Here is a 25,651-nt window from a genome sequence, read left to right on the forward strand (position 1 = left end):
CGCCTTCCGGAGTGCCGGTGCCGCTGCAAGGGCCTCTTTCAGCTTCCGGACCGATTCCGCGTGCTCGTCTAGCCATTCGAACCTTCGTCCCTTTTTCAGCAACCCGTACAGTGGCTCCGCGACGTGTGCGTAATGCGGGATCCACATGTGGTAGAACGCGCATGCCCCCAGGAATCTCCGTACTTCCGTGACCGAGCTGCAGTCGGGCTTCATCGCGGAGATGGCTTCTACCTTTGCCGGAGACGGTTTCCGGCCATATGGTCCGCACAGGTGTCCGACCACCATGATTTCTGACTGCCCGAAGGCCGACTTCTCCCCGGAGAAGGTGAGTCTCGCATCCTCTAGCCTTTGCAGCACCTTCTCGCAGTCGTCGATGTGCGTCGCCACGAATCGCCGGCATCCGTCCGGCCCGATCGTCTCGTCCTTTTCTTCCACCGGGCATCCCTTGATCGGGATGTCGTCCAGAAACGGCATGGTGATGTCCGGGATACAGTCCCTCAGAACCTTGTTCATCGCATTCACCATGTGGGCCACCGAGTTGGTCCCTCCTTGCGGCAGTGTACACATCCGAACTAGGCCGAGGGGAGTTCGCATCGTCGTAATGTCTCTGCTCTCCACGGCTAGCTGGAACTGGTCGTACCCTGAGTATAGATCCCCGACCGAGTAAATTGACCTTCCGGCGAAGGCCTCCGCGAACTCGTCTATGGTCGGTCCGATCCCTGCGTTCCGAATGGTCACTCGATTGACCGGCTGCAGGTCCTGGATGAAGCGCAGCGAACCGTTTTTCTTCGGTACGGTAAACCATCGATTCGAATATGGGGCGCTCGACGGCTCGAGAATTCCCATATCAACTTTCTGCCTCAGCAGCTCCATCAACTTCGGGATGTGAGCTCTCGGAACCGGGATTGGCTTGAGATTCCATGGTACATGCGGTACCGTGAATATCACCATCGGCTCCACGATCGTCGGGTCAACGCACCCGATTTCCTCCGGCGAGAATGCGAAGGCTTTCCCGTGCCTTCCGAGCATTCTCCGAAACCGGTCTTCCTCCGCCGGCAGTAGGAACCCGCCCCCACCGATTTTGAGCTCTCGGAGCGTCTCGTCAGTGAAGGTGTGCCCTATGCAGGCCGGATCTCGTAGACTAGGGTCCGATGCAACCCCTTTGATTCTCGACGCGCTGTCCTCCGGTAAGGGTGCCGCTACTGGCCTTACCTTCCGGTCCACAGTCTTGTACTTGGTGTTTACGTGGGCCGTCCGAACTGACTCGAGCCCTCGACCGAAGTCCGCGATGACTTCGTACATCTCCTCGGAACACACCGGTATCGTCCGGTCTTCGTTAAGGCCTTCTTCGACTACCTTTCCCAGCATTCCCAAGGTGTCGTCGAATGAGACCGCCTCCACGGCTCCGTTGATTTCCTCGTCCGGGCCGAGAACTCCGCACGCTCGAAGTCTCGCCTCCGTCTTTGTTTTCTCTCGGCCGGCGATGCCGACCATCGCACACGCTCCGCTGTCGGAGAACAAAAATTCCCTACCTATGGTACAAGGTTTCTTCGGTTTTATCGTACAGGTGTGGGGTTTTCCCGGGGTGTCCGGACTGTCGCGGCCCCACGCCTTGGCAGCCCTCTCTAAAAATCCTCTCGGTTATCGGAACCGAGGGAGTCGCGGTTACGTTCGTGGTTCGGCCGTACCGTCAGAAACTGGACCGAATGGCGCCCGTCTTGGCTTTTGACCCTCGCGTAGGCCGAACCATTGTCCAACACCTTGGTCTCCATCCGCGCCGCCGTGATGTACGGCTCTCCCAGTATGACCGGATGCGAAGACGTCTCCTGCACGAAGAAGTGCTGGTCAATCTCGACGTCGCCGATCTTGACTCGCACATTCGGACAGGCCCCGTGCAGTTCCTCGGTGGCGCGCGTTGCTGCCCTTATTTTCCACCCGTGCTTGGTGTTGATCGGCCATTTGCCCTTCTTATAGAAGTCCATGGACATCAAATTGATCTCCGATCCGTGGTCCACCAAAGCTATCACCGGTTCCTGGACATCGCCGATCTTCACCGGGGTTTCCGTGGTCGCTCGGGCCCAGTGCGGTCTCGAATAGTGGCTTTCCGCCCACTCGTCTCCCAGCGCCATGTCGTCTAGGTGCGTCGTCCGCACTTCCACCGGTCTTTCCGGTTCTGTCTCCGTTGACAGCCTCTTCCGTTTCACCAAGTCCACGATGGAGTCGTGGAACTCCTTCTTGGCGATTCCCAGCACCTCCCGTAGCGACAGCTCCACCTTGCTGTCGAGGATCCGTTCCTCCAGGACCTTTCGTAAGTCCGTGGTTCTTTCTATCTCCGTCCCCAGACGGTACCCGCCCTTCTGGGGTTTATCTTGCGTACCGGCCCCGCCGGCTTCGTCCCGTCGTGGCCCGGACCGGGTCTCGTATCGTTGTGAGGGCCCGGTCGTCCCGGGTTTCCCCACCCGCTTCTCTTCTACCAGAGCCTCGTAGTTCCGGCAAGCGGCTTCCACGAAGCCCGTCTTTTCCTCGACCGGGTCGCTCCACCCGGTCATCTCCCGTACCCGTTTCTCCGCACGGTCCGATTCCTCCCCTTTAAGCCCTGCACCGGCAAGGCCTTCCAGCATCGTCGGCCAGAATCCGGCTTTGCTTTCCTTTCGGGCCTCGCCGCCCCCGACTCGAATACCGGCCGACGCCGAGTAGTGGACAGTTTCCGCATGTCGGGCCGCCGCCTCTTCCATCAACCTCTTCATTCCGCCTCGCCCGTCGTTTCGGTTTAGGGCCCTTCTCGTGTCGTTGGCGTGAACCCGGCCTTCCCATAGGTACACCACCCGGTTCCTCAGCGCCTCTGCGAAATCGCCGCAGTCTTTTCGGATGTGGCCGACCCCGTCGCACCACATGCACCTGTTCCCTGCCGCCGGCCGTCGGTCACGAGCAGGTTCTCCGCCTTCTCTGCGGGCTTGTGCGATTTGGAGGTCTTTTATCGCCCTCGTCAGTTCCTCCAACGCAGCTCCTCCAGTCGAGCCTCTGATCACGCCGGTCGGAGCTGAACCGGATTCCAGCCATTCCCGAGTCTCTTCCCTTCGCACCGGCTGCGCCGGCTCGAGTTTCCTCGCCGCGACTGAGCCCGACCCGGCTGCTCTGTCATCCTCCCATTCTCGCCGTTTGTCGAAACGGCCGCAGGCTCTCTTGACCGCCGCCCAGTCGGCTGTCAGCCCGTCTTCGGTTTCTAGCAGGGCGCCCACGTGACTCCGATCCCTCTCGTCAACCGATTTGACGAACAGCAGGACCCGGCTTGTATCCAGGACCATCCTGTCAAGCGCCGAAAGGCGCGCGAAGTTCTCCTCGAACTCCCGGAGGAGTGCCGACGCATTCCTTCCTTTCCCGGGAGACTCCACCCACTCCATGAAGCTTCGCTTCGAAAGCCGGAGCGCGTCGTCCAGTCCGTATTTTTCCAGGAGCCGACCTTCGAACTCCTCCCAGGTACGGCTCTCCGCCCGCACCTCGAGCACCTCCGCGTGGATGCTCGGCATCGCCACTCGGGGAAAACCGGCAAGACGCCTGTCTTCCGGAATGTCCCGCATTAACATTTCCGCACCGTAGGACGCCAGGTACTTCGTGGCATCTTTTCCGGTGAATCGACCGATCGTTCCGACGACCGCCTCAATAGCTCTATCGAGGGCGCCGGTGCCCTCGCGCGCGCTTACTATCCGATCCACGGCCGAAGCCATGGCCTCTGCAAGATCCGCCCCCTTCATTTCCTACTCTTCTGCCGCCTCTTTCACGTCGGGTTCACCAAGATGTCGGGGTTGCTACGCCCTTGCGTGTAGAAAGGAGGAGGGACCACGGGGGTCTCGAACCGAAGAGCAAGAGAGAGAGGAGTAAGAGAGAGAGACCCGATTACACAGAACCGAAGATCCGATTGCGCAGAACCGACGATTGCACAGGGACACGGCCCAACAAACAGAGATCACAAATAGACGCCGACGCAGATGGACGCAACAACGAGAGATATGTGCTTATGAATGCAAGAAAATAACAGACTAAAGTATTACAACCCACGGTGGGGCACAAAATAGATACTAACGAAAACGAACAGGGCGGCGAACAGCTGCCGACCCCTGTATGTCGCGACGCACAGAAAGGGAAAACAGGTCGGAGGTGCTGCAGGACGCACTCGGGGCGTTCCACGGAACAGCGCAAGCCTCCTCGAAACCTGCACAGGTACGCGATGGAGCAGAAGACAGAGAGAGCAGGAGTGAGAGAGAAGCTCCGAAATCGGTTCGGCAGCACTTCGTCCTCTCCGCGGGAGATACCCCACTTCTATTCTTCCTCTTCCTTTTATAGCCCGTCAAGAGGCCGTTTGGCATTAACTGCATACCAACCGAATCTACCCACCTAGGATCCTCGTATGTACCTACTTCGTCCTTAGGTACTTCTTGGCGCGCGTGTGTGTGTAGAGCCGTTTCCCACGCCTTGTTCCTCCGATTCCTCTTGTGGGCGGTTTTCTTCACGACAACGTGCTCTGCATCCGGAAATCTCCAGGGGGCTCTTCTCTCTCTGAGAGGGTATCTCTGTCCTTGGTCTTCAATTACCGGTTCCTCCGTTTGTTCTTCATCCGAATCTGATTCAGGGTCTTGAACAGTTCTGGTGTCCAAACCTTCTTCTTCGGTAGGTCTGGATTCTTGTCCGCCTCAGACCAGTTCTTTGAGTGTCATTCGGCTTCCAGTCAGATGAGTCCTTTTGTCTTTCGACCAATCTCTGTCGGTCAATCTAGAGTCTGCTATCTTCTTCTCCGCCTCCCAGTCGGCAATAGTCTTGTGTTCCATGAAGACTATGTCTCGACTCCGAAACACCTTCTTCTCGACCAAGTCCCACACTCGGTAGGTGAACTCATCATCGCCGTATCCAAGGAATATGCATGGCCGGGACTTCAGATCCAACTCTCCTCTCTTATCCTTTGCAACATGCACATAAGCGAGACAACTGAATACCTTCAGATGCCGGTAAGACACATCTTTATCGGTCCATACTCTCTGTGGTGTGTCTCCTTCCAAGGGTGTTGAGGGTGATCTGTTAATCACGTACATCGCCGTCATCAACACCTCAGCCCAAAACGTCTTGGATAACTTTGCATGTGCTAGCATGCTTCGGACTCTCTCCATTATGGTCCGGTTCAACCGTTCAGCCAACCCGTTCAATTCTGGCGTCTTCGACACAGTGAATTCGAGTTGGATTCCTTTCGACCGGCTGTACTCCTCGAACTGCCCTCGGTATTCGCCTCCGTTATCTGCTCGAACCACCTTTACCTTCCATCTGGTTTCCCTTGCCACTCTCACATGGAGCTCCTTGAAGACGGATAGCACTTGATCCTTCATCTTCAACAGTGAGACCCACAACTTCCGGCCGTGGTTGTCTATGAACGTCACAAAGTACTACGATCCGGCATGTGACTTCGTGTCCACTTGACACACATCGGTATGCACCAACTCCAGTGGTGCATTCCGTCTCATCGATGGTCTTGACCGGAAGGAGGTTCGGTTTTGCTTGCCGCCCAAGCAATCGGTGCACTTCTCAAGATGCACGTCTTTCACCTCCTGAATGAGGTTATCTTCGGCAAGTCTTTTCATCCCCTTTTGGCTCATATGATATAGTCTCTTGTGCCACAGCTCACCGACATTGTTAGATGCTACGTTCACTTCTTCTCGGTATACCTAGGCGTGCATCAGGTACAGCGTGTTGATCTTTTGGGCTCGAGCCACGATCAGGTTTCCTTTGGTGAATTTCATTACTCCATTCCGGATGTTACCCGTCTTGCCTTCATCATCTAGCCGACCGGCTGATATCAGGTTCAACCGAACCTTCGGAACATGTCGGACATACTTCAGTAGCAACTTGCACCCGATTGATGTCGTCAACCACACATCTCCTATGCCGAAAATTTGGCATGACCCTTCATTCCCCATCTGGACACAACCAAGATCTCGGGCTCTATAGGACGAGAAGCATTTCTGGTCCAGTGTCAGGTGGAACGATGCTCAAGAATTAGCAACCCAGGTTGTCTCGTTGCTGACAAGGTTTAACTCATTCTCCTTGGTGATGAGGAGCAGTTCTTCTTCACTTGTCGTGATTGCCAACATTCCTTTCCAATCCAGACCTCTCCAATCTGAACCATTTCGATCTGAACTCTTCTTCAAATCGGTGGTGTCGACCCCTTTCTCTTTCCAAAAATGCCAACAGTTCTTCTGGAAGTGCCCCGGCTTCCCACAGTAGAAGCAAGTAGGCCTCCCTCTTGACTTTGATCTCGTCCCCGATTTGTCCTAGTTTTGGGGACTCCGATTTCGGCCTCTTCCCCGGTTTCGGCCATACTTTCTTCATTGAATTTTTTGTACATGCTCATGTCGATGAAGCACCGTATGTATGCCATCGTCTTCATGTGCATCACCTCCCATGTCGTGGCATCGATCTTGTCCGGTTTCTTGTCCCCGAACTGTACCAGCAGCCAGAGATCTTTGACCACGAGCATGTCCCTCATCTTCAACTTCCACACTGGGTAGTTGGAGTCGGTGAGCTTGAACATGCTTCGAATGACTCTTCCATTTTCTTGTTAGCTCTTATACCAGTTTGTGCATAATAGCGCTCAGCCACAACCGAGACTCAAACACTTTATGAGAGAACAAAACAAAAATGGAGGTTCGTACACTTATAGAGAAGAGACAACACAGGATGTTTACGTGGAAAACCCTAATAGGGAAAACCACGGGAGCCCACAGACTCCAACTATCACTATATGAGAAAGGAGATACCCCAAGAGATTCAGAGGCAACGACCTCGAGCTCTGTATCTTCGCAAACCAGCGGCTTCTCTTCTCTCTCTCTCTGTACAACTATGATACAACTAACAACAACAATAACCACACATCTAAAGTGATTGCCCTAAGTCATATTTATACTTATATGACTTTAAGACTATTTACAAATATAGCCTTTACAAGCACCAGAAACATATTTTCATATATGTCCCTGGATCCGGTTCACACCGGATCCATTCGGATACCTTCCGGCGATCCGGCTCCTCTGGATCCCATCCTGATGAACAACGGCTCCTCCTCACTCACAGCGATTGCTAATGACCTGCTTTTGCTGTCCAGAATCTTCTTCGGCTCAACACCATCAACTCCCCCTTTGTCTCTTTGGTAGTGCTAACAATTCTTCTAGAAGTGCCCCAGCTTCCCACAATAGAAGCACATGGGTCTTCCCTTCAACTTTGACCTCGGTCTAGGTCCTTGTTTTGCGGACTTCTTTGCCAGCCCCTTCCTTTGTAGGAGTCACCTTCTATGACTAGGGCCTTATGATCGGAGATGGACTCTCTATCCTTCTGGCGAGCTTCTTCATTCAACAAGCTTGACTTCACCATCTCTAGGGACAATTGCTTCCCTTGTGGTCCTGTGTTTCCGAAGGTCCCCATGAGCGTCTCCCAATTGTTCGAAAGGGATCCCAACAACAACAATGCCAGTACCTCGTCAGCTAGAGGTACTTCTAGAGAGGTGGTATGATTTATCAATCCTTGGAAGGTATTCAGGTGCTCAACTATGCTTGAGCTATCCTGATATATCAGTCTCACTATCTTCCTGAAAACTGAGACTCTATTTACGGCGTTCTTATTTTCAAACATGACCCCGATCTTCTTCCAAAGGACATCGACATATGTCTCTTCGTTAAAGTTGTTGTATAGAGTCATGTCTATAAAACACCTTATGTATGTTGTTGCCTTTAGATGCAAGACTTCCCAAGTCGGTGTGTCGATCTTGTCAGCCTTGGTCTTGTCGTATTGCACCGGCAACCAACATGTCCCTCATCGTCAACTTCCACGCAGAGTAGTTGGAGCCAGTTAGCTTGAACATTCCGTCGAATGAGTCTTCCATTTTCTTTCACTTGAAGGTTATGAACCTTCACTCTAATACCAGTTTGTTAGGAAATGGGGCTCAAACACAACCGAATTGCAAGCACACAAAGGGAAAACAGAGTACTAAACACAAAGATGATGCAACAACACAATGACACAAGATATTAACATGGAAAACCCTGTAATGGGAAAAACCATGGGAGCCCACAGACTCCGAATTGTTCCACTATAGGAGGAGAGAATACAAGGAGACTCACAAGCAACAACCTTGAGCTCATCTTCGTCTAACTGACGGTTACACACACACTCACTCTCTTCTCGTCCACATTCAGATTACAACTCTGTATAGTGATAACTAACTCTACAACAACACAACTAACATGTTAGCCATAACTATATATATTCTTAAACGTTGTAATGGTTATTTACAAATATAGCCTCTTATCAACTACAACTGGATCACGAATCCAGATGCTTTCCAGAATCCGGATGCATGTCGGACGTCTTCCCGACCAATCTAGTTCCTCATCTAGATCCAACAAACCGACACCTCCCATCTGGAGGGACTTGTTTCCCAACAAGAACTAGTGATGGGTATGACTTATGATATTTTTCATCTTGTCTTTAAGTGGGAACAAGAACTTACTAAACACATGCACACCCCTCGAGATATTGTTGCTTCCACTCCATCTGAGAATGCCAAATCAACCATCATTGGTCCCTATTTTCCCATAAACACCAAAGCAATCATGTTTGCTAAAAGACTATCAACCCCATTCTCAACACCAATATTCGATGAGCTTTTGTTGAAGATGAACTCATCTTAGCCATGATCAAGCTCTTACTCCTGATTGTGTAAACCCAAAACCTTTGTTCATCATAGCGTCCTCTATCCAAAGGTGGATTCTTCCATTGAATCCATTGTCCCACAAGTGTGTGATATCATTGATCGTCCAGCAAATGTGAAACAAGCAAAAGACCATCTATAAAATATGAGAAGAAAATATGCTTAATTAGGCTTTAGGACTAGTTTTAATATGTCAAGGATGATTGTTTAGAAGACTATTAAGGAAAATAAGGTCATGTTCTTTAGTTGTGACAGCCTTATAAGGCTAATGATCATATTGTAATTTATGGACAACCATATGTAAGAATCACTAATGGCTAATAGAGTTGTAATGTGGACAAGACTCGTTAGGGTTTCCAAGTTGTATAAAAGAGCATGACTCTCATGTAAAAAGGACATTTGGGTGCCATGACTTTGGGGGCTACATTTTCATCTTCATTCTCTCCCGTTTGCATCCAAGAAGAGCCACTTTCTCTCTATAACTTTTCCACACTAATTAATCAAGATTTTTTTTTACGTAATATTTATCTAATTTGTTGGAATACCTTATATGTTTTAACTCATTATCTATTTAGTTAAGATAAATCATATTTTTTAAATAGTGTAATGATTAGATATGTGTTAAATTTATATTAACTTAAGACGCCTTTGAGGGCTTCAAGGGTTGCATGCAACATAGAGGCAAATGCATTTATGTTGGGAACCCGTAGCATATTACCGACATCTCCAAATCCCTTGGTTACCCACCAAGAGGAAGGTGAATCTTCAAGATTCGATAGCGACCCTTGGAATTGCACACTCTAAGGTATGAGACAAGTTGGCCCCTTTAAGGAAACTTGATTTAGAGACCCAACAAATAGGACATTAAAGTTGAACAAGGGAGCAAGCCATCATGTAACATATATAAGACATCCAAATGGCACATTTGTAGTCGAGGGAGAATATTTTGTGCTTGTCAATTTATGGCTAGTTGAGGCGTGATTCTATGTTCATCCATGTAAATAGAATTCATTGTTGATATTGTGTTGTTGATTCTTGCTTGCACTCATATTTGGTATTCTCTAGTTGGTGTAAATTGCACAACATAACTAATAGACAAGAGGCAAAAGTGACAATGTTTGAGGTATGAATGTTGCATAGAGTGTTATGCCACTCTCCAGACGAATATTAAGAATAGAAATGTTTGGCTAGTATACTATCAACTAACCCTCATGTACATAATAATGAATTGGGTATACTAGTTTATACAAGGTATAGAGAGCAAAATAGGCACCAAGACATAGCTAAAACCCAAACGAAATAATAGAGAATGGCCAAAAATCCCATCGGTTATACATCTAATCTATGGCTAAAGTAACTCATGTTCAATGTATGGCTCAATAAGCTATCACAATTGGGGGGGGGAGTGTTACAACAATCGGTCAATACAACAAACGGTTGCTATCCATGGGTGCTCTTTCAAGATAGTGCCTAGATGGTGGAAAGGACATTTTTTGGACATGGAACTTGATGACTAGAGAAGCACATGTTATTTTGTGCATAGCTATAAGATGGATTTGTCTTTAAACACACTTTGATGCTAACGCACTAAAAGTTTTAGCATTCTATTGAATCCCATACATATGGAGGCAAACAAATCTATGAGTAAATATCTGTATATGTTTCCTTTCTATCACTACCATCCATTACAAAGCACACAAAGGAAACAAATTTCATCGAGGCAATTTCTACCCATGGCTGTATAGATCAAACACATTTTCTTCTTCAAAATGAAAATGAAATACTTACATAGAGCATGATCAACAAAAACTGGCACTGAGAGAAAGTTTTCTTGCTTGATTTACAGATCAGGCATTGTTCAGCTCATCGATCAGAGTTGTAAACAAAAAACACACCACACCTAACACTAAAAACAGTTCAATACTCTTTGTTTGTGTTGTTTTCTTACGCAAATTGTCGTTTTGCTAGTTCCATTTTTAGAAGCAACTCTTTTACATCCGATTCCATCCGACTCTTCATCTTCTGGAATTCGTGATGTGAACTCTCCAATGTTTGCAACTCATCAAACCATTTTTGCCGCCTTTCTTCTGATTCCTCAAGCCTAAGTTTCGCACACTTGCATTCATAATCTTTATCGATTTGTTCGCACTTTACAGAGATAATGCGTCGAAGCCCCCCTGCTTCTTGCCGAGCTTCATCTGCACGCATCTGAAACATATTTGATTCAGCTTGCTTGATCCGTACAGCACTCTCAATATCATCAATCTCTGCCATTCTCAAAGCCCGATCAAATTGCAATTGGGCTCCTCTCTTTTTCCCTGGATTTTGATCATTGCTGTGAAATCCTCCTTGTGCTTTATCTATATCTGAAAGTCTCTTACCCCCACTAGATGCAGCTTTAGCAATTGTTTCGAGATGGTCAGAATTCAAATCATTTGGCTGGAATGAAGGCTTTCTATCGGGTGTTCCAGCAGTTAGTTCAGCATCCCCTTCTGTATGAAATTGAAAAATAATGTTAGCACATATTTGTACATTACCATTGTTGTAGCCCTATCTTGAAATTACATATTTTGCTTTACTGAAATTACAGTTTATCCTCCTTAGAACACTCACTTAAAACATACAAAAAGCAGTTCCTAAAGATTTTGTTTCTATCCTTTAATGATACATAACAGCTATGAAAATAAGCACTTGTATAGCAATACATGTTAGCCAAGCTGAGCAGTGAGCACAAATAGATGCACATTTACGAAAGGCAGATGAAACATCATTGCATTTGAAGTCACCCACCTAGTGGGAAATGCTTAGTGTCTCATTGAAAAAGGGTACAAAAGTCAAAGTAACATGAGATCAATCTTACCATTAAGGAACCGCAACATGCTCCTGCAAACTTCGGTTGCATTGACCTTATTTTCAAGCTTCTGTAACATCTGTTCTGCCTTCAACCATAACTGTTTTCCTCTCATACCTTCACTTCCATGAAAGATCTTGCGAACACAGTCAAGCTCTTTCGCAAGTGTCTCAGCACCCCAGCCTTCAGCACATTTTTGAAACACCTCCTTCACAAATCCAAACAATTCTGACTTGTGATCACATGCAACACAGTGGTATTGCATCTCGGCAGCATCGGTTGCAATTTGTGTACTTGAAGTGGGTGCAATATAAGATTTTCTTAAGGCACAATCTGTATGACACCAATGCAAACAAACATCACAACCCACCCATCGGCAAGTGTTGTTATCTGAATCAAACTTGAAGCACACTACACACATGCACTCATGGCAAAAACCACTTTTGTTGGAGCAAATCGTGCATTCGCATCCACCAGCTGGTAATGACTGCTGGCATGCTGTGTTCGGACACTTGGTTTGTAAAAAGATATCTATAAGGGCCTTGTATGTTTGTGTCTTCGACTTTCCTTCAACATATGCTTGCATCCCAGTTTTCAACGCAACAAGAATCTCTAGTTGTGTACGATGTGCACGCAACAGGACATTCTCTGTCAAGTCTTTCCGCTTTCTGATATTGTCTTGCAGAATCATGAATTCTTCTCGCTTCTCGAAACAACATAGCACCATGCGTGCCAATCCTTTCAAACCCTCGAGAAAGCTATCAGGTAACTCTTGCAGTTTCTGTGCCATAATTGCAACTGGTTGTGTTGCAATCTCTTGGAGCCCAATTTTTTCACAAAACGTGTTTCTCTCCTCTAGCACATCATCATTTGTTGGAGAGGTGGCTGGCTTGGCATTACCTGACGAAGGATCAATGAACTTGTCCTTCCCATGCGGCACATTTGTATCAAATCCAACTTTTCCGGATAATGCTTCTTGTTTTGATGCAAACCATGCTTTTTGCTGACGGATTCTCTCCCTTATTAATTCCTCATGTGTTAATGCTTGTTTTCCTGATCCCTCGAGGCCTTGTATGCTTGACTCTACCATTTTTGGACCTTCCAATTTCGGCACGAATTGGCAAGTCCGTTGGGATATATGGTTGCTTCCTGAGCTTCTATTGCTTCCAGTAACTGATGGAAACCCCTGATGCATGCTGCCATTCTGTAAAACACGTTGATAGAGTGGGTTTCTATGCCTATTCTTAGACCTTTCTCGAGACAAACTCGTAACTGTATGCATTTCGTGTTGATTTCCGTTAACAGCTGGCCAGCTCCTATGAGACATGTGCTCAGTTCCTTGGGAAAATTGTTGTTTGCTTCCACCACATGAAAGTTCTTGGTTTTCCACCGAAGTGCAATTCAAAGAACAGCTCGGATTGTGTATAAACGATTCAGATTGTGAAAAAGAGAACGATGAAGTAAATCCATCCGAGTTAGCATGAGTCTGAGACATAGAAAAATTCTGGGTTTGTGTATGAGTGTTTGTTAGAGAGTGTATACTCCTCTCTGGTTCTGCAGCCGGAACCACCAAATCTGGAGGATTACTAGTACCTGGCATTGCCAAAGATAGCTGAAGTGGCTCTACCTTCGATTTCTTCTGCTTCTGGCTAGAATATTGACTTGATTCTTTGTCCAAGCCACCCAAAAGATCCATACCCTTTCTTTGTTCCATGGTGTGAATGGCTTCCATTCGGTGCTCTTCAGATCTGCTGAGATTCCCTACATTATGTCCCTCTATATCACTGCTTTCACCACGTGTAGCTAATTTTGTGAAAAGGGACAATGTTAATTCATTGCCCGAGTCATTAACTTCATCAACATGGTTCCGATCACATCTCTTCATATCTTTTCTTTCCTCTAGGAGGTGAAATGTCACCACTTCCTTTGCCATTTCAAGGGTCTCCTTGCTAGATGTTACTATATCCTTACATTGCAAATGCAAGTTCATTTCATTTTTTGCTAGAGTTTGCAGCTTCGTAGAACCACCCTGAACTCTCGATGTTTCTTCACTGCTTCTACATGGTTGAGTTTCTGTATCAATTGGATCTCCAAAAACTTCCTTCCCTTCCAAAGCATGCATAGGGGATGTATGCACCCCTTCTATATCAGATATTGCTTGATTTTCCGTAGGATTCATGGTATCTAGTATTTCATCATTTTCAGTAGCATTTCCTTCGGGCTCCAATTCACCTTCTTCCATATCACTCTTATCATCATCATTTTTATTTAAAATCGATTTTTTCTCATTTTGTACCTTGATACTAACCTGAGACATTGTTCTAAGAGTTGAGACGGCATCATTGATTGCATCATCGGCCTCAGAAATAACTACATCATCATCTTTTGCTTTTTTGTCCTTCCCAAAGTCAAGAATTTGAGAGAGCTTATTCTGTTGTTCACTGGCCATATCTAGCCTAGGCTTCTTTGAGATGTGGGCAAAAGCCCCGCGATGACTCTTCTCTCTTTGCATTTCCACATTTCGGTGTCTTGCCTCTGTCCCATTCTCTCCATTAACGGCAAGTTTGTTCTTTTGAGACCTAATACCATCCTCATTAATGGAGTTATAATCACCCTTTTCTTTATAGTAACACTCTTCCTTGTAGGAAGGGTTCGATCTTGACTTGGGCAAAGTTCTAGCATTCACATCACCAAGATGTGTAGAATCCATGTCTTTTCTGAGAGAGAACTTTGATGAAGAAGAAATTGCATGGTTATCCATCATACTAGATATTCTTTGCATTCTCTCATCTCTCTGATCACACTCCATCTCTTTGACTCTTGCAAGACTATCTTCATCCGAAGCAATAGAACTTCTAGGTGAAACCCTACATACGTCTCTCCTTACAAAATCACAGCTCGTACCATTAGATGGGTCAAACTCGCATTCAGGAGTGGAAGATGATGGTCTTGACCTCGGCCTTGAACATGACCTCGATCTTGACCGTGACCTTGACCGTGACCGTGACCGTGACCGTGGTCTTTTCCTCTGCCCTGTTTCAGAGCTCCTCCGGGGAGGGATGCTCATAGCTTCTGAGCTCCCACGAAGGTTTGGTTCACTGGAATGGGAATGGGTATGGATGCTTCGTAGGTGGAAATCCGCGTCATGGCTTTGAGGGAGAGGGTTACTGTCAGATCTATTCCTTACCTCAAGCTTCGAGGAGGATTCCATTAGTGCGTGCGTGTGCTTGTGTGTGTGTGTGTGTGTGTGTTTCTGTGTGTCTGTGAGAGAGAAACAGAGACAGAGACAGACAGACAGAGAGAGCTTCAGAACGCCATAGCCTGCCCTGAGAAATTTGTGTTTTTTTTTGTTTTTTTTTGTTTTTTTTTTTTTTTTGCTGTGGGGGGCTGCAGAACAGAAATTAGTTTTGATTTCTGTTTTTCTTTGGATTTTTGTTTTACTTTTCGAATTCCTTTTTCTTTGTCAACGCTGCACAAAAATTTGAAACCCAAGTTTTTTTTTTAAAAACAAAACGTGTATGTTGGAGTGAAGAAGCTATGACTACGTGGGATGGACTTTGTCCGCCCACTCGGACTTTGGACACTCGTACTCGGACCTTTGGACCCATACCCAAGACCCAAGACCCAGACCTAGACCTGGCCTTTGCTTGGACGTGCCCCCAAATTCACCTTTCATGTGTTTTGGCTCCAAGAAACTGTGGAAGAGAGGGAGCCTACCTGACCGACCGACTCATTGACCGAGATATGAGAATGCCCACGACCTAGACCATCTGAATCTCTTTGGGGAAATCGTACGTTATCATACTCAAGATTATTTATCTAATAAAGGAGAGAAGACAATAAATCTACGAAGAGAGCAGGAATGCACCATCAACGTGCATAGGGCCTCTGATGAGTTGAGTAATACGTGTGCGGATAATTAGACCAAGCCTTGAACTATCTCACCTTCGAAGTAATGTGTATCCTCTTTCTAGTGTTCTTCCTCATGGCTGTTATCAAGGCTTATGGATGGTGCAAACTCTTCCCAAGCATGTAATGCACCTTGATGTATGCCCCTTACCTCTTAGTCCCCTTAAAATCATGGCATGGATCTTAGTCTTCATATTTGGCTCAAGTATCCAAAAGGCAAAACATTTGGGTTATTAAAATTGCAAGACAATAATAGTATACCATGGAAAAGGGAATCACACTAGGAAATAATGCCACATCCTTCATGCGCATTGAACCTCTACCATCTATGCACACCTTTCATGCAATAAAATTCTTGTTCAAACATGTTGCATTTTACAAACATGTGTACTGGTCAAACAATAAGGCCACATTGTTAGGTGGAGATAACCAACAATGTGATTGTATTTTGTCATGTAAGATAACCACACACACATAATGTTGACAAAAGTTTTGGAGCAACATTTTCCCTTCTTGTTGCAAAATCTAAAAATGATTACACTAGGTATACACTATGAATGTTTCGTCCCTGTAAGCAAAGGCCCACAATGAGTTCACTCTTAAATATAAAATCTAAGCCAAACGATCATGAATGCCTACATGATAACTATAAATATAGTGTGCCAAAAATGTGTGTATTAGGTTGCGGAAAGTTCTTTCGAGTTTGTTACCTATCTCACTTAGATTTTGTATGGTATTATTTAGAATATTACAAGGAGCTTAGGTATCTATTAGAAAGCATGAAATATTCACCAACATTATGGTTTATTGAGAGAAAGTTAGGCTATATTGGTGTTTTTTCTCTTATTGTCTCGTGACTACCCCATTTGTGAATTTAAGTAAATAGTACTTTAAATAAGTTAGTAATCATGCAATTAGGGTCCTCCGCTCAACAATGCCAAACACTAAACCAAGTGTAAATGAGTACATGTCATATCAACTTACCTCGTACACCACTTATGTGTACATTGTATTTAACAACAATGCCATTAATCATCAAGCAAACATATATATATTGGGCCATCTAGTGCACTAATTTTATTCTCTTTAATTGTTACACACACACACACACACACACACACACAAATCTATTGAAAAGTGTCATGGTGTGAGTGTTTTGCCCATGAACCCTCGGCAAATGGCTCTGAGAAGTTGTCGCCCTTGTGAAAATCATATGCAAACACAATAATATTTGGCATATAAATGTTGTCATGACAATACCAACTCATAGGCTTCGTTGATAATATAAACCAGTGTCTAAGGAATAAGTTATTAATATATCAAATGTGTGAGCTTTTGGTCATGTGCATGGTTTCAAACCAATTAACTTACCGATACCAAATAGTTATAAACGATGGGATTTCATTTACTCACACTTCAACTAGTTAAAGATTACTTCTACTTCCTAGTTTATTACGAGCAAGATTACACAATTACAGATACCTCTTGATTGTGCCTAATCTCAAAGGTTCTTTGGATAACATAAAAGGTAATACACAATAGGCGGAACTGAAACGATTGGAGTTTCATGCCATTTGGGACAAAGACATATTTTATAGGCCGATTTCTGATAAGGTAGAATGGTTCTACTCTACACCGAAGTATTTATTTAATCCGACAATTAGAATTTAGAAAAGGGGCTCACTACTGAAAGGTACTAGTATCTTTTATGTATAGCCTTAGGGCATTTCTTAATACTAATGTAGTATCTTTTTTTGGAAAAAAAATAAAATTACACGTACGTCTTAAGCTTTATTTTTCAAACTTCTTCAATCAGTGGGTGTAATAAGTTCAAGAGTCATATGGTTTACAAAAATCACTTAGATTCCATTATTATTGTCCTTGTTTTGGGAACTCGAGAACTCGATACATATATTTAGTTGGTCGGTTTAAGTAAGTCACTTAGGTTCCATTATTAATGTCCTCCTTATGGGGTTTCAATGGGTATATTTAATGAGTTTATTTATGCATAGTGGTCACATATTATGACTCATGAGTGCACATTCATAGCCCCAATTGCGAGCATTGCCTTGTCTAAGGCAATATGATTGTTTTTAACCCTTGGGTTGGGGTAAACGAAATTGCAAAGCCCAATTGCTATAGGGTCTTTTATACTCATGGAGTTAAACCTCGAGTTGTGGAAATGAATGTCTAAGCCACACTTCAAAATGAAAACAGCTTGAATCCAGAACCCATCATTGTTTATGTGTTTTTAAAAAAAAAATTAAGAATTACAAGATTGGAACTTTGTATGTAAGTAAGAAATTGTTAGATTGAACTAGTGAGAGACTCGAAATTCTCATATGCTATGTATAAAGGATAGTTTTCATAATTGTGTTGTAGAACATTTTCAGTTTCTCAAGTTACACAAACCATAATTTTCTAACAATTATATTGTAAATAGATTCTTGTAGAGCACTTTATTCTCTTGATATTACAAACAATTTAGAATATATATACATTATTTGTGTGAGTATACATTTGTAAATATATTTAAGCCTACCACCACAAAACCATGTTTTCATTTCACCCAAGTAAAAGTATATATATTCTAGTATGCAATGCTTGAAAGTTGAAAGTGTATTATTTTGGCAAATGCATTGAATATACTCGAGTATATATTTACGTTGATGTCCCCATAACACGATGGACACAAGTATGTGATGTCAATCTTCAAGCTCCCATCCAACTTTTAGGTCATGGAAATAATTCATGTTAACACTCACTAGACATCTTCATAAGTTGACCACATTTATTTGACATAGACAAGTTACCCCATTTTGATTACCAATCAAATGCATTATTGAATTACCATGACTCACAGAGATAAATTATGTTATTGGACATTATCTTCTCTATTTGGATGTCAATAGTACCCCTTGGGCCCTGACTAGTCCTTGGGATGTAGACACCTTTCTCTTGACACCATCTATGAAGCACCATATCTCACACATGAAGACCCTCTTATCACATGGCATCATATGTGTTATTGGCAAATTGAAAATTTTCTTTTGTTAATTGGAGCTAGGGAAAGCCAACATAGATGTATATCCCAACAATGAGGTCCATAAACCAACCGTGCCATGCTAGGGGAACAACTGAAGAGAGTTGTAGTTGCTAACACACAATATATTGTAAGATATATGATTGATCACCATCTGTCTAATGATGAATCTTGGGTGACCCGACAATTTGTTATGGAAGATTCCTCTCTTGGCTCTCTTTTTTATTGGAGATATGAGCACATTGAGACACCTCCTTGAGGGGTTTATACCCCGATTGATTGTATTGCAATGCTTGTTTCTCAACGCCATGGTCAATATCTATGTTTCCTATTGTATTAGGATGTCTTGCTCAAACATTACTTGTAATGGGGTTTTCAAATCCCAATATTGCATTAATGTATTGTATTAGAATGTGGGGATCAAACTCATGGCATTATTTGACAATGCTACCAAGGAAAATCTCTTTTCAATATTTCTCTCATGTCAATAAACTTATCTTAGTGGTATCTAATATTTAGGTTAACAAATATGGGTTGGGTTAAAAACCATTGTTTTTGTTATTATGTTATCTGGCCATAGTGGTCGACACCACAAATAAATTGTGTTTTCTTTTTCTCCAAATCTAACTTAAAATTTACATTAGGTACTTGCAAAAAGACACAATTTAATGGTATGGATAAATCTTGTGAAGAGACAATGAGCTTATGGATAGTTTACTCACTAGGTCACACACACACACACACACACACACATACACCACATGGATATTAAAAGTCAGGCTAAGAGAGGATGTAGTTTGTGCACTGTATCATGTCTTTGGTGACTTTGATACCTACATTTTAAAACAATGGGAAACAAGATTCCACGAGCTAAAAAACACACGCGTCTACTATGAAAGAATTGACAACATATGTGTCACATAAGAAACTTTAATACAAGGACACATAGTACAACACATGCAAGAAGGTATCTAGTCAGAATGCGCGGATACTCAGTTCGAAACGCGGATCGAATCAAAGAAATGGAATGTTTGTGCAACGCATACTCTCTGAAGTGAATGATGTCTTGTTTGACTTGGGTAATCTTTTCTCCAAGAAACATGAAAAGAAAAAGACAATGAGAATGCAAAATAAAACAAACATGTGAATGCATTGACTATATATGTGTCACATGAGAAACTTTAACACAAGGAGACACATTACAAAAGGGACACACCATGAAGACATCCTGGACCCATGTGTATTGTGTCATTCTGAATGCACGAATACTACTCGAGACCACCATTCTCAATGCACATATACCGCATTTGGGCAACTACTGGCTCCATGTATATGTCACATAAGAAACTTTTAAAAACAAGGAGACATATTACAAATGGGCGCACCATGGAGACATCCTGGTGTATTGTGTCCTTCCGAATGCACGGATATCGGAGCCCGACATTCTAAATGCACGTAAACGGCATTCGAGCAACTCCCGATCCGATCCAAAGGATCAAAATGTTTCTATTGTAGCAAGCAAATACACACTATTCATACAAAGGGCACAAGAAGTAGTAGTGGATAAGTTTATACAGAAATCAAGAAATCCATATGTGGTCAAAGTAGTTTTTACTTTGAGATATTGATCTTAGGCTTGATCTTAAAAATTAACCTTGAGCTTAATCTTTAAGAAGCAAAGACGTGTGTTGATTAGTAATTTTTAGTGATAAGATTAGCAAACCCAAAATTGCTTGCTTTTTTGCTGGTCATGGGAAAGCCCTGCCCTGCAAATGCAAGCTGCCAATTGGTAGTGTTAAAATCCAAATTTCTGTACAGACCCAAAAAAATATATGTATATATATATATTTTTAAAGCCTATATCATGGTTTTGTTTCTGTGTTTTAATGATGTTTCTGTTGGTGGTGTAACATAAATCTGAATTGAGGCGGGGGGATCATGCCATTTGTAATACATTGAATGATATGTGAAGGAATTACACATGATTGGGTTAGTTACTGAGCTAGGGGGCTGATTCAGACAGTGTAAGTAAGTGATCTCAAATTTGAAAGCAATGAAGGTGATTGATGATGGGGATGGTTATAGTTATAGTTATGGTTATGGATGATTGATCCCATATCCACATCACCTGCGATGGTGTGGGGATGCCGAACCCGGAGCCCCGGAGGTGCTGTACTGCATTTGGCCCGGAGGTGCCGTCGGGCTCGTGGCGGTACACCCATCTGTATGCCAGCCACCTTGCTCGGATCTCCCGGTAGCGCCCCCGCCCATCAGGTTGAGAGGCGCGCCCGAGGAGCCTGCCCCACCATTGTGGTGGTGGTGGTGGTGGTTCTTGGCTGAGGCCGGCCGCCCTCTCGGCGTACTGCTGTTGCTCGAATTGTGCAGAACCTCGGCCAGTGGCCCGCCCACACCCGAGTTTCCGCTATTATGATCGTTGTGGTGGTTGCGGCCGCCCCACGTGATGGGCACCCATGACATGGTAGTGCCGCCGTGATGACCCGGACCCCCCGACCGGCCCGCCAAGAAAACCCCTTCCTCCGACCGCGGTTGCTCGTGCTGAATTATAGCCACCTCTTCTTCATTGGCCAGCAGAGTGCCCACCCCCAGTCCCATGTGTGTCGCGGCCGCTTCTAATTGATCCCCCGACCCGCCCCCGCCTCCCTGGCCGCTTGCGTTCGACGATGACATCATCGACAACTTCAAGGCCGGGCCAGCCAGCTTGCCACGTGGCGAGCTCCCATTCGACGACGATGCCGAACCCCCAAACCGCTCTGCCCCCCCGCCTGCCTGGCACCCAATTGGGATCGAGATCGACAGCTGTGTCGTGGACGAGCCCCTGTTCGTCCGGTGCTCATCATCCACCAGGTTTTGGTCCATCACATCTTCGTCGGCCGGCCAGGCGAGCCCCGTGGACGATGTTGCGTCCGGCCGGCTCCGTGGCCAATCATCGAAGAAGTGCCGGAGTGGCTGTCCCGCCTGGTCCGGGTCTCGCCCGGCCGCATTGTCATCGAATGCCCCGAGAAAAGACTGCGCCTGCTCCTGCTGCTGCTGGTAATGAGGAGGAGGATTCTTGTCAAAACACCAGAAAAAATCTAGGGTTTGTATTATGAATCTGACTCAGAAATGCTAGACCTAAGTTCTAACAATGGCTGGGAATTCCTACATTTTATATGTCCCTCCACATACAAATTGAGCTTAGTCTCAAAGGTCTTAATTACTACCTTAGATTGCATCACAGATCTCATCATTAGACTGGGCTCATTGATGGCACCGGCTGATCCCCCGTGTGCCGACATCCCGCTGCTCAAGCTCGATGGCGACTCGAGGCTGAGCCCACGAGCATCGGAGAAGAAAGTACTCGGCTCTTGGCTGCCTAAGTCGGTCCCACATACATAACTACTACAAATTCCATGGTCGATTTTTACACAACCCAACAATTTGTTAGCTGTTGTTGGTCCGAAGAAAAAAGCTTAGAAATCAGGGCGGCTGCAAAAGCCTACACTCACCGCAAATCGGGCCTCGTGGATGGAGGTGTACTCGTGCCACCACCGCCAAATTGATGGTGGTGGTGTTGATTTGGGAAACTAGCTGCCGTGGTGGAGGCGATGGAGAGCGCACCGCCTCCTCCTCCTCCTCCGGTGGCATGGCCGGACATTTGGTGGCCTCCTCCTCCTACTGGATTGATGAAGCTGGAGGTGGCTGGATGGCGGAGCGGCGTGCCGGGCGCAGAATGGCCGGACGTTGGTGGTAGCTGGCCACCCAATCGGCTACCACCACCACCACCACTAGCGCATGAGATGCCAGAATTAGGCATCGCGGCCGAGGCGGTGGCGGACGAGGGATTTATAGATGACCCGCTATTGGTAGTTGCCGTGTTCGTGTTGGCGGCTAACTGGCCGGCCTCGGGAGCTAGCTTCCGTGCCCTATGCCGGCCTCTATGCATGTGGCGCTCGCAGTACTTCTGATCCGGGACCACGTCCCGGGAGCACCGCCACTTCTTGCCGTCAGTGCGGCGGCATCGGCCGGGCTCCGGGTCGAACGAATTGCCGCCATACCCCAAGTGAAAATGACCCCATCCAACTGCCCACCACCAAATATGTTGTTATTTATCATATCTAATCAACACAGCTAGTCTCCCATCACTGATTAATGTCAAGCAGTTTTTAACAATGACAGTGGAGAAGGTTTTGTAATGTGACTTTAAAAAAAATATGCCCCAATGCACCTTAACTATACCAGAACATTTTATGCATCTTATATATATATATATATATATGTATATATGCATAACTCTGTCTCCCTTGTGCAAACTCTACCTTGAGAAATGGGAAATTGAGCAATCCCTAAAGAAAGAAAGAAAGAAAAAACACAAAATTTGTCTAAACTTGAGCAAACCCTAAAGAAAGGAATGTGGATTGTCACTTACGGCTAGCCGCGACACTCGTCCGGATGGGGAGGGAGAGCTCGGGGGGCACATTCACGCCGCACATGAGGTGCTTGAATATGAGTGCGTGCAACTGAAGCTCGCGAAGCTGGCTCGCCGTAAAAATATTGGCCGCCTGTGCCATCAGATCGGCATCATGCGCAACACCCCCTCCGGCCGCCATCATCATATAATTCGCCCCATGACCTAGGAGACAACAACAAAGAATCACATAAAGATGTTTTTTGTGTGTGTCACTAGTAGCATTAGATTTAGCTGATGGAGGAATATATATATAGTTAGGGCTAATACATTACTAGGATTATAGCGAAGAAGCTAGACTTTCTGATTGCAATGATAATCGTATATGGCTATAAGGTTGGTTTGTATGAGTAACTAAGGTAGACCCCAACATGACAATTGTGCATTGGTTTGAAGGCTTTTAGGGTTTCGATCCATGACAATTAATTGTGCTGATTCCATGGCAGTTAATTTGTGCCAATTCGGGACATCGCAATTAGGGATTCGCCAAGGATCGGGAATTTTTTTTGTGGGGTCCATTCTCAATTATGGATGAATAGTGTACAAAATGGAATGAATTGTGGTGGGTAATACTGAACCCCCATGGATGATCCATAGGGGGGGAGTTTTTTTAAATTTTTTTACCTTGATTGTATAACCCCATGGCTCTTTGTGCATTGCCCATGTAGGAGGCCATTGCAAGAGCTTCGGCATTCATGGAGCGGCCACACGAAGAGCTCATGATGTAGGACCTCATGGCGGCAGCTTCCTGCTGGTCCTGCTGCATATTGGTATAGCTCCCATCATTCCCGAGTAATGCACAACCGTCGGATGTGGTCGAGCTCGTGGTCGGGGAGCATCCCGCACCTCCAAGTGGCCGGCCATTGTTATTGTCCGGTTGGCCGGCCATCGAATTGCTACGGACTAAAGACACGCCGCCCGCCGACACCATATTATTCATCGGCCCGGCATTGCTGCTCCCGAAGTTGGCCACCATTTTCAGGGGAAAAGAGACGAGATCGGTGCGGGCCGCGAGCTTCATCGATCCGAACCTGTCATCGCCTCGTGGATCGAAGTCCATGGGAATGTTTTGTGGTAATGCAGGAGGACACAGTATAAATGTCAGAAGCTTGAGGGGGAAGAAATGGTTTTTTATGCGTATCTTAATGTAAGCTGACAAGGGGGGGGGGGGGGGAACTATAATTAGAGATGGCGGATCCAGAATCTGAGAAAGGACAAATCAGGGGGGGGTTGATGCAGAGCTTCTGCAAATGAAGGGGGGAAAGAGTAGAGTGGGGTGGGAGCAGAGTTCAATGAAGAACAGAAGGAATTACTGGTAGATAATTAGAACCTGTCTGTCAGGGAAGGGGAGAGGGAACTTAGAAGAGAGAGGAAGAAAGGTGGGAGGGAAAAAAGGAAAAGGAAAAAGAAAAGAAAAGAAAAGAAAAATGCAAGCTGAATTATGGTGCAGAGGATGATCGGGTGCTGCAGGCTGAATGGCAAGCAGAAGCCATAGCTAAAGGGGTGTGTGTGTGTGTGTGTGTGTGTGTGTATTAAATTTGACTGATGAAGAGTGTGCTGCAGAGAGAAACAGGGGAGGGAGTGGTAGGGAAGAGAAGAAAGAGAAAGGATCAGACAGAGAGAAGAGAGAGAAAGAGAGAGACAGGTTTTAAGGGAGCCAAGGAAGGTGCTGCTGGTGCAGGAGGAAGCAGGAGGGAGCATAGAAAGCAACCCTTACAAAGCAACGAAAGGGCTTGGAGGGCCCCATGTGAATCGCCCCTTAGATAGAGACAGAGAGGTAGAGCGATAGAGAGTTGAAGGGGAGGTGTGCGCCTGGTCTTGTCCGGACAAGTCTGAAAAGGGCAATTTGTGTCTGAAAAGCCCCCCCGCGCCCGACCGATCCCTTATCGTTTGAACACGAGGCCACGTGACCCCCTCTCTTCTTTCCTTCTTTTTTTTCCCCTTACCGTACGTCAGCTGCAATCCAACGAACTCGAAAAACCCCAAAAAATAAAACAACAAACAAATTTTTTTAACATATTTAACCGGATAAAATATATATATATATATATATTAAAAAAGCATTAGTAAAACCGAATTTATAAAAGGACCAAAATTTTCGAGATAGACCGTCGGAAGAGTTGCACGTGTCACCTGGAGATGTGATCCACGTCGGACGACCCCTCCCCCGTAGAAGCTTTGGACAATACCGCTAAGCCTGCTTTCGCTCTGTAGAGAGAGACACACACACATATACAGTACACACAGAGAGTGAGAGAAGAGAGAAGAGAGAGAGAGAGAGAGCCCGTAGATTCTCGCACTAGCTGTGCTGCTCTTTTGTCTCTCTCACTAGATTCTCGCTCTACTTTGTGTGTGTATGTGTGTGTATATATGTCTATGTGTGCGCGTGTCAGAGAGCGGTACAGAACAGGCGTGGGCCCCGCCCCGCCCCGGCCGTCCCGTCCAACCCACATGGGCGGTGTCCAAGTGTGAACCCTCTCTCTCTACCTCTAACCTCTCACTTTCGCTATCGCTATCGCTATCCCCTATCCCAATCTCTAGGTCTATTATGTCTATGCCTATGTCCATGTCTGTCTGTCTCTCTGTCTGTATGCATGCATCATGCATGCATGTATGTGTGTATGTTAGTATATACGC

At 45.7% G+C, this 25,651-nt stretch overlaps 2 protein-coding genes across 6 annotated transcripts; both read right to left on the bottom strand.

Annotated features, from left to right (window-relative positions):
* Positions 1-10,494: 10,494 nt before the first annotated feature.
* LOC147864942 (protein OBERON 4-like) lies at positions 10,495-14,948 on the bottom strand. 2 transcript variants are annotated; one of them, XM_087317615.1, is made up of 3 exons: positions 14,588-14,948; positions 11,607-14,551; positions 10,495-11,238 (listed from the first exon to the last, which is right to left on the bottom strand). In XM_087317615.1, the coding sequence occupies exons 1-3, from the start codon at positions 14,806-14,808 to the stop codon at positions 10,691-10,693; spliced, it is 3,714 nt and encodes a 1,237-aa protein (XP_087173741.1). In that variant the 5' UTR covers positions 14,809-14,948; the 3' UTR covers positions 10,495-10,690. The 2 variants fall into 2 exon arrangements, with proteins under 2 accessions (XP_087173741.1, XP_087173740.1); XM_087317614.1 differs by having other exon boundaries at positions 11,607-14,948.
* Positions 14,949-20,103: 5,155 nt separating this feature from the next.
* LOC147864943 (uncharacterized) lies at positions 20,104-24,254 on the bottom strand. Of its 4 annotated transcripts, none has more exons than XM_087317616.1 (5): positions 23,639-24,254; positions 22,976-23,179; positions 22,056-22,629; positions 21,771-21,948; positions 20,104-21,618 (listed from the first exon to the last, which is right to left on the bottom strand). In XM_087317616.1, exons 1-5 carry the CDS (start codon positions 24,072-24,074, stop codon positions 20,674-20,676), a joined length of 2,337 nt encoding a protein of 778 aa, XP_087173742.1. In that variant the 5' UTR covers positions 24,075-24,254; the 3' UTR covers positions 20,104-20,673. The 4 variants fall into 4 exon arrangements, with proteins under 4 accessions (XP_087173742.1, XP_087173743.1, XP_087173746.1 ...); XM_087317617.1 differs by having other exon boundaries at positions 21,771-21,945; positions 23,639-24,253; XM_087317620.1 differs by having other exon boundaries at positions 20,104-21,594; positions 23,639-24,253.
* Between the last annotated feature and the right edge of the window lie 1,397 nt (positions 24,255-25,651).

The sequence above is a fragment of the Azolla caroliniana genome, unplaced genomic scaffold, assembly GCF_043228905.1.
Source record: "Azolla caroliniana isolate FFs.n. ecotype wild unplaced genomic scaffold, voAzoCaro1.0.p SCAF_4, whole genome shotgun sequence".
NCBI classification, from domain to species: Eukaryota; Viridiplantae; Streptophyta; class Polypodiopsida; order Salviniales; family Salviniaceae; genus Azolla; species Azolla caroliniana.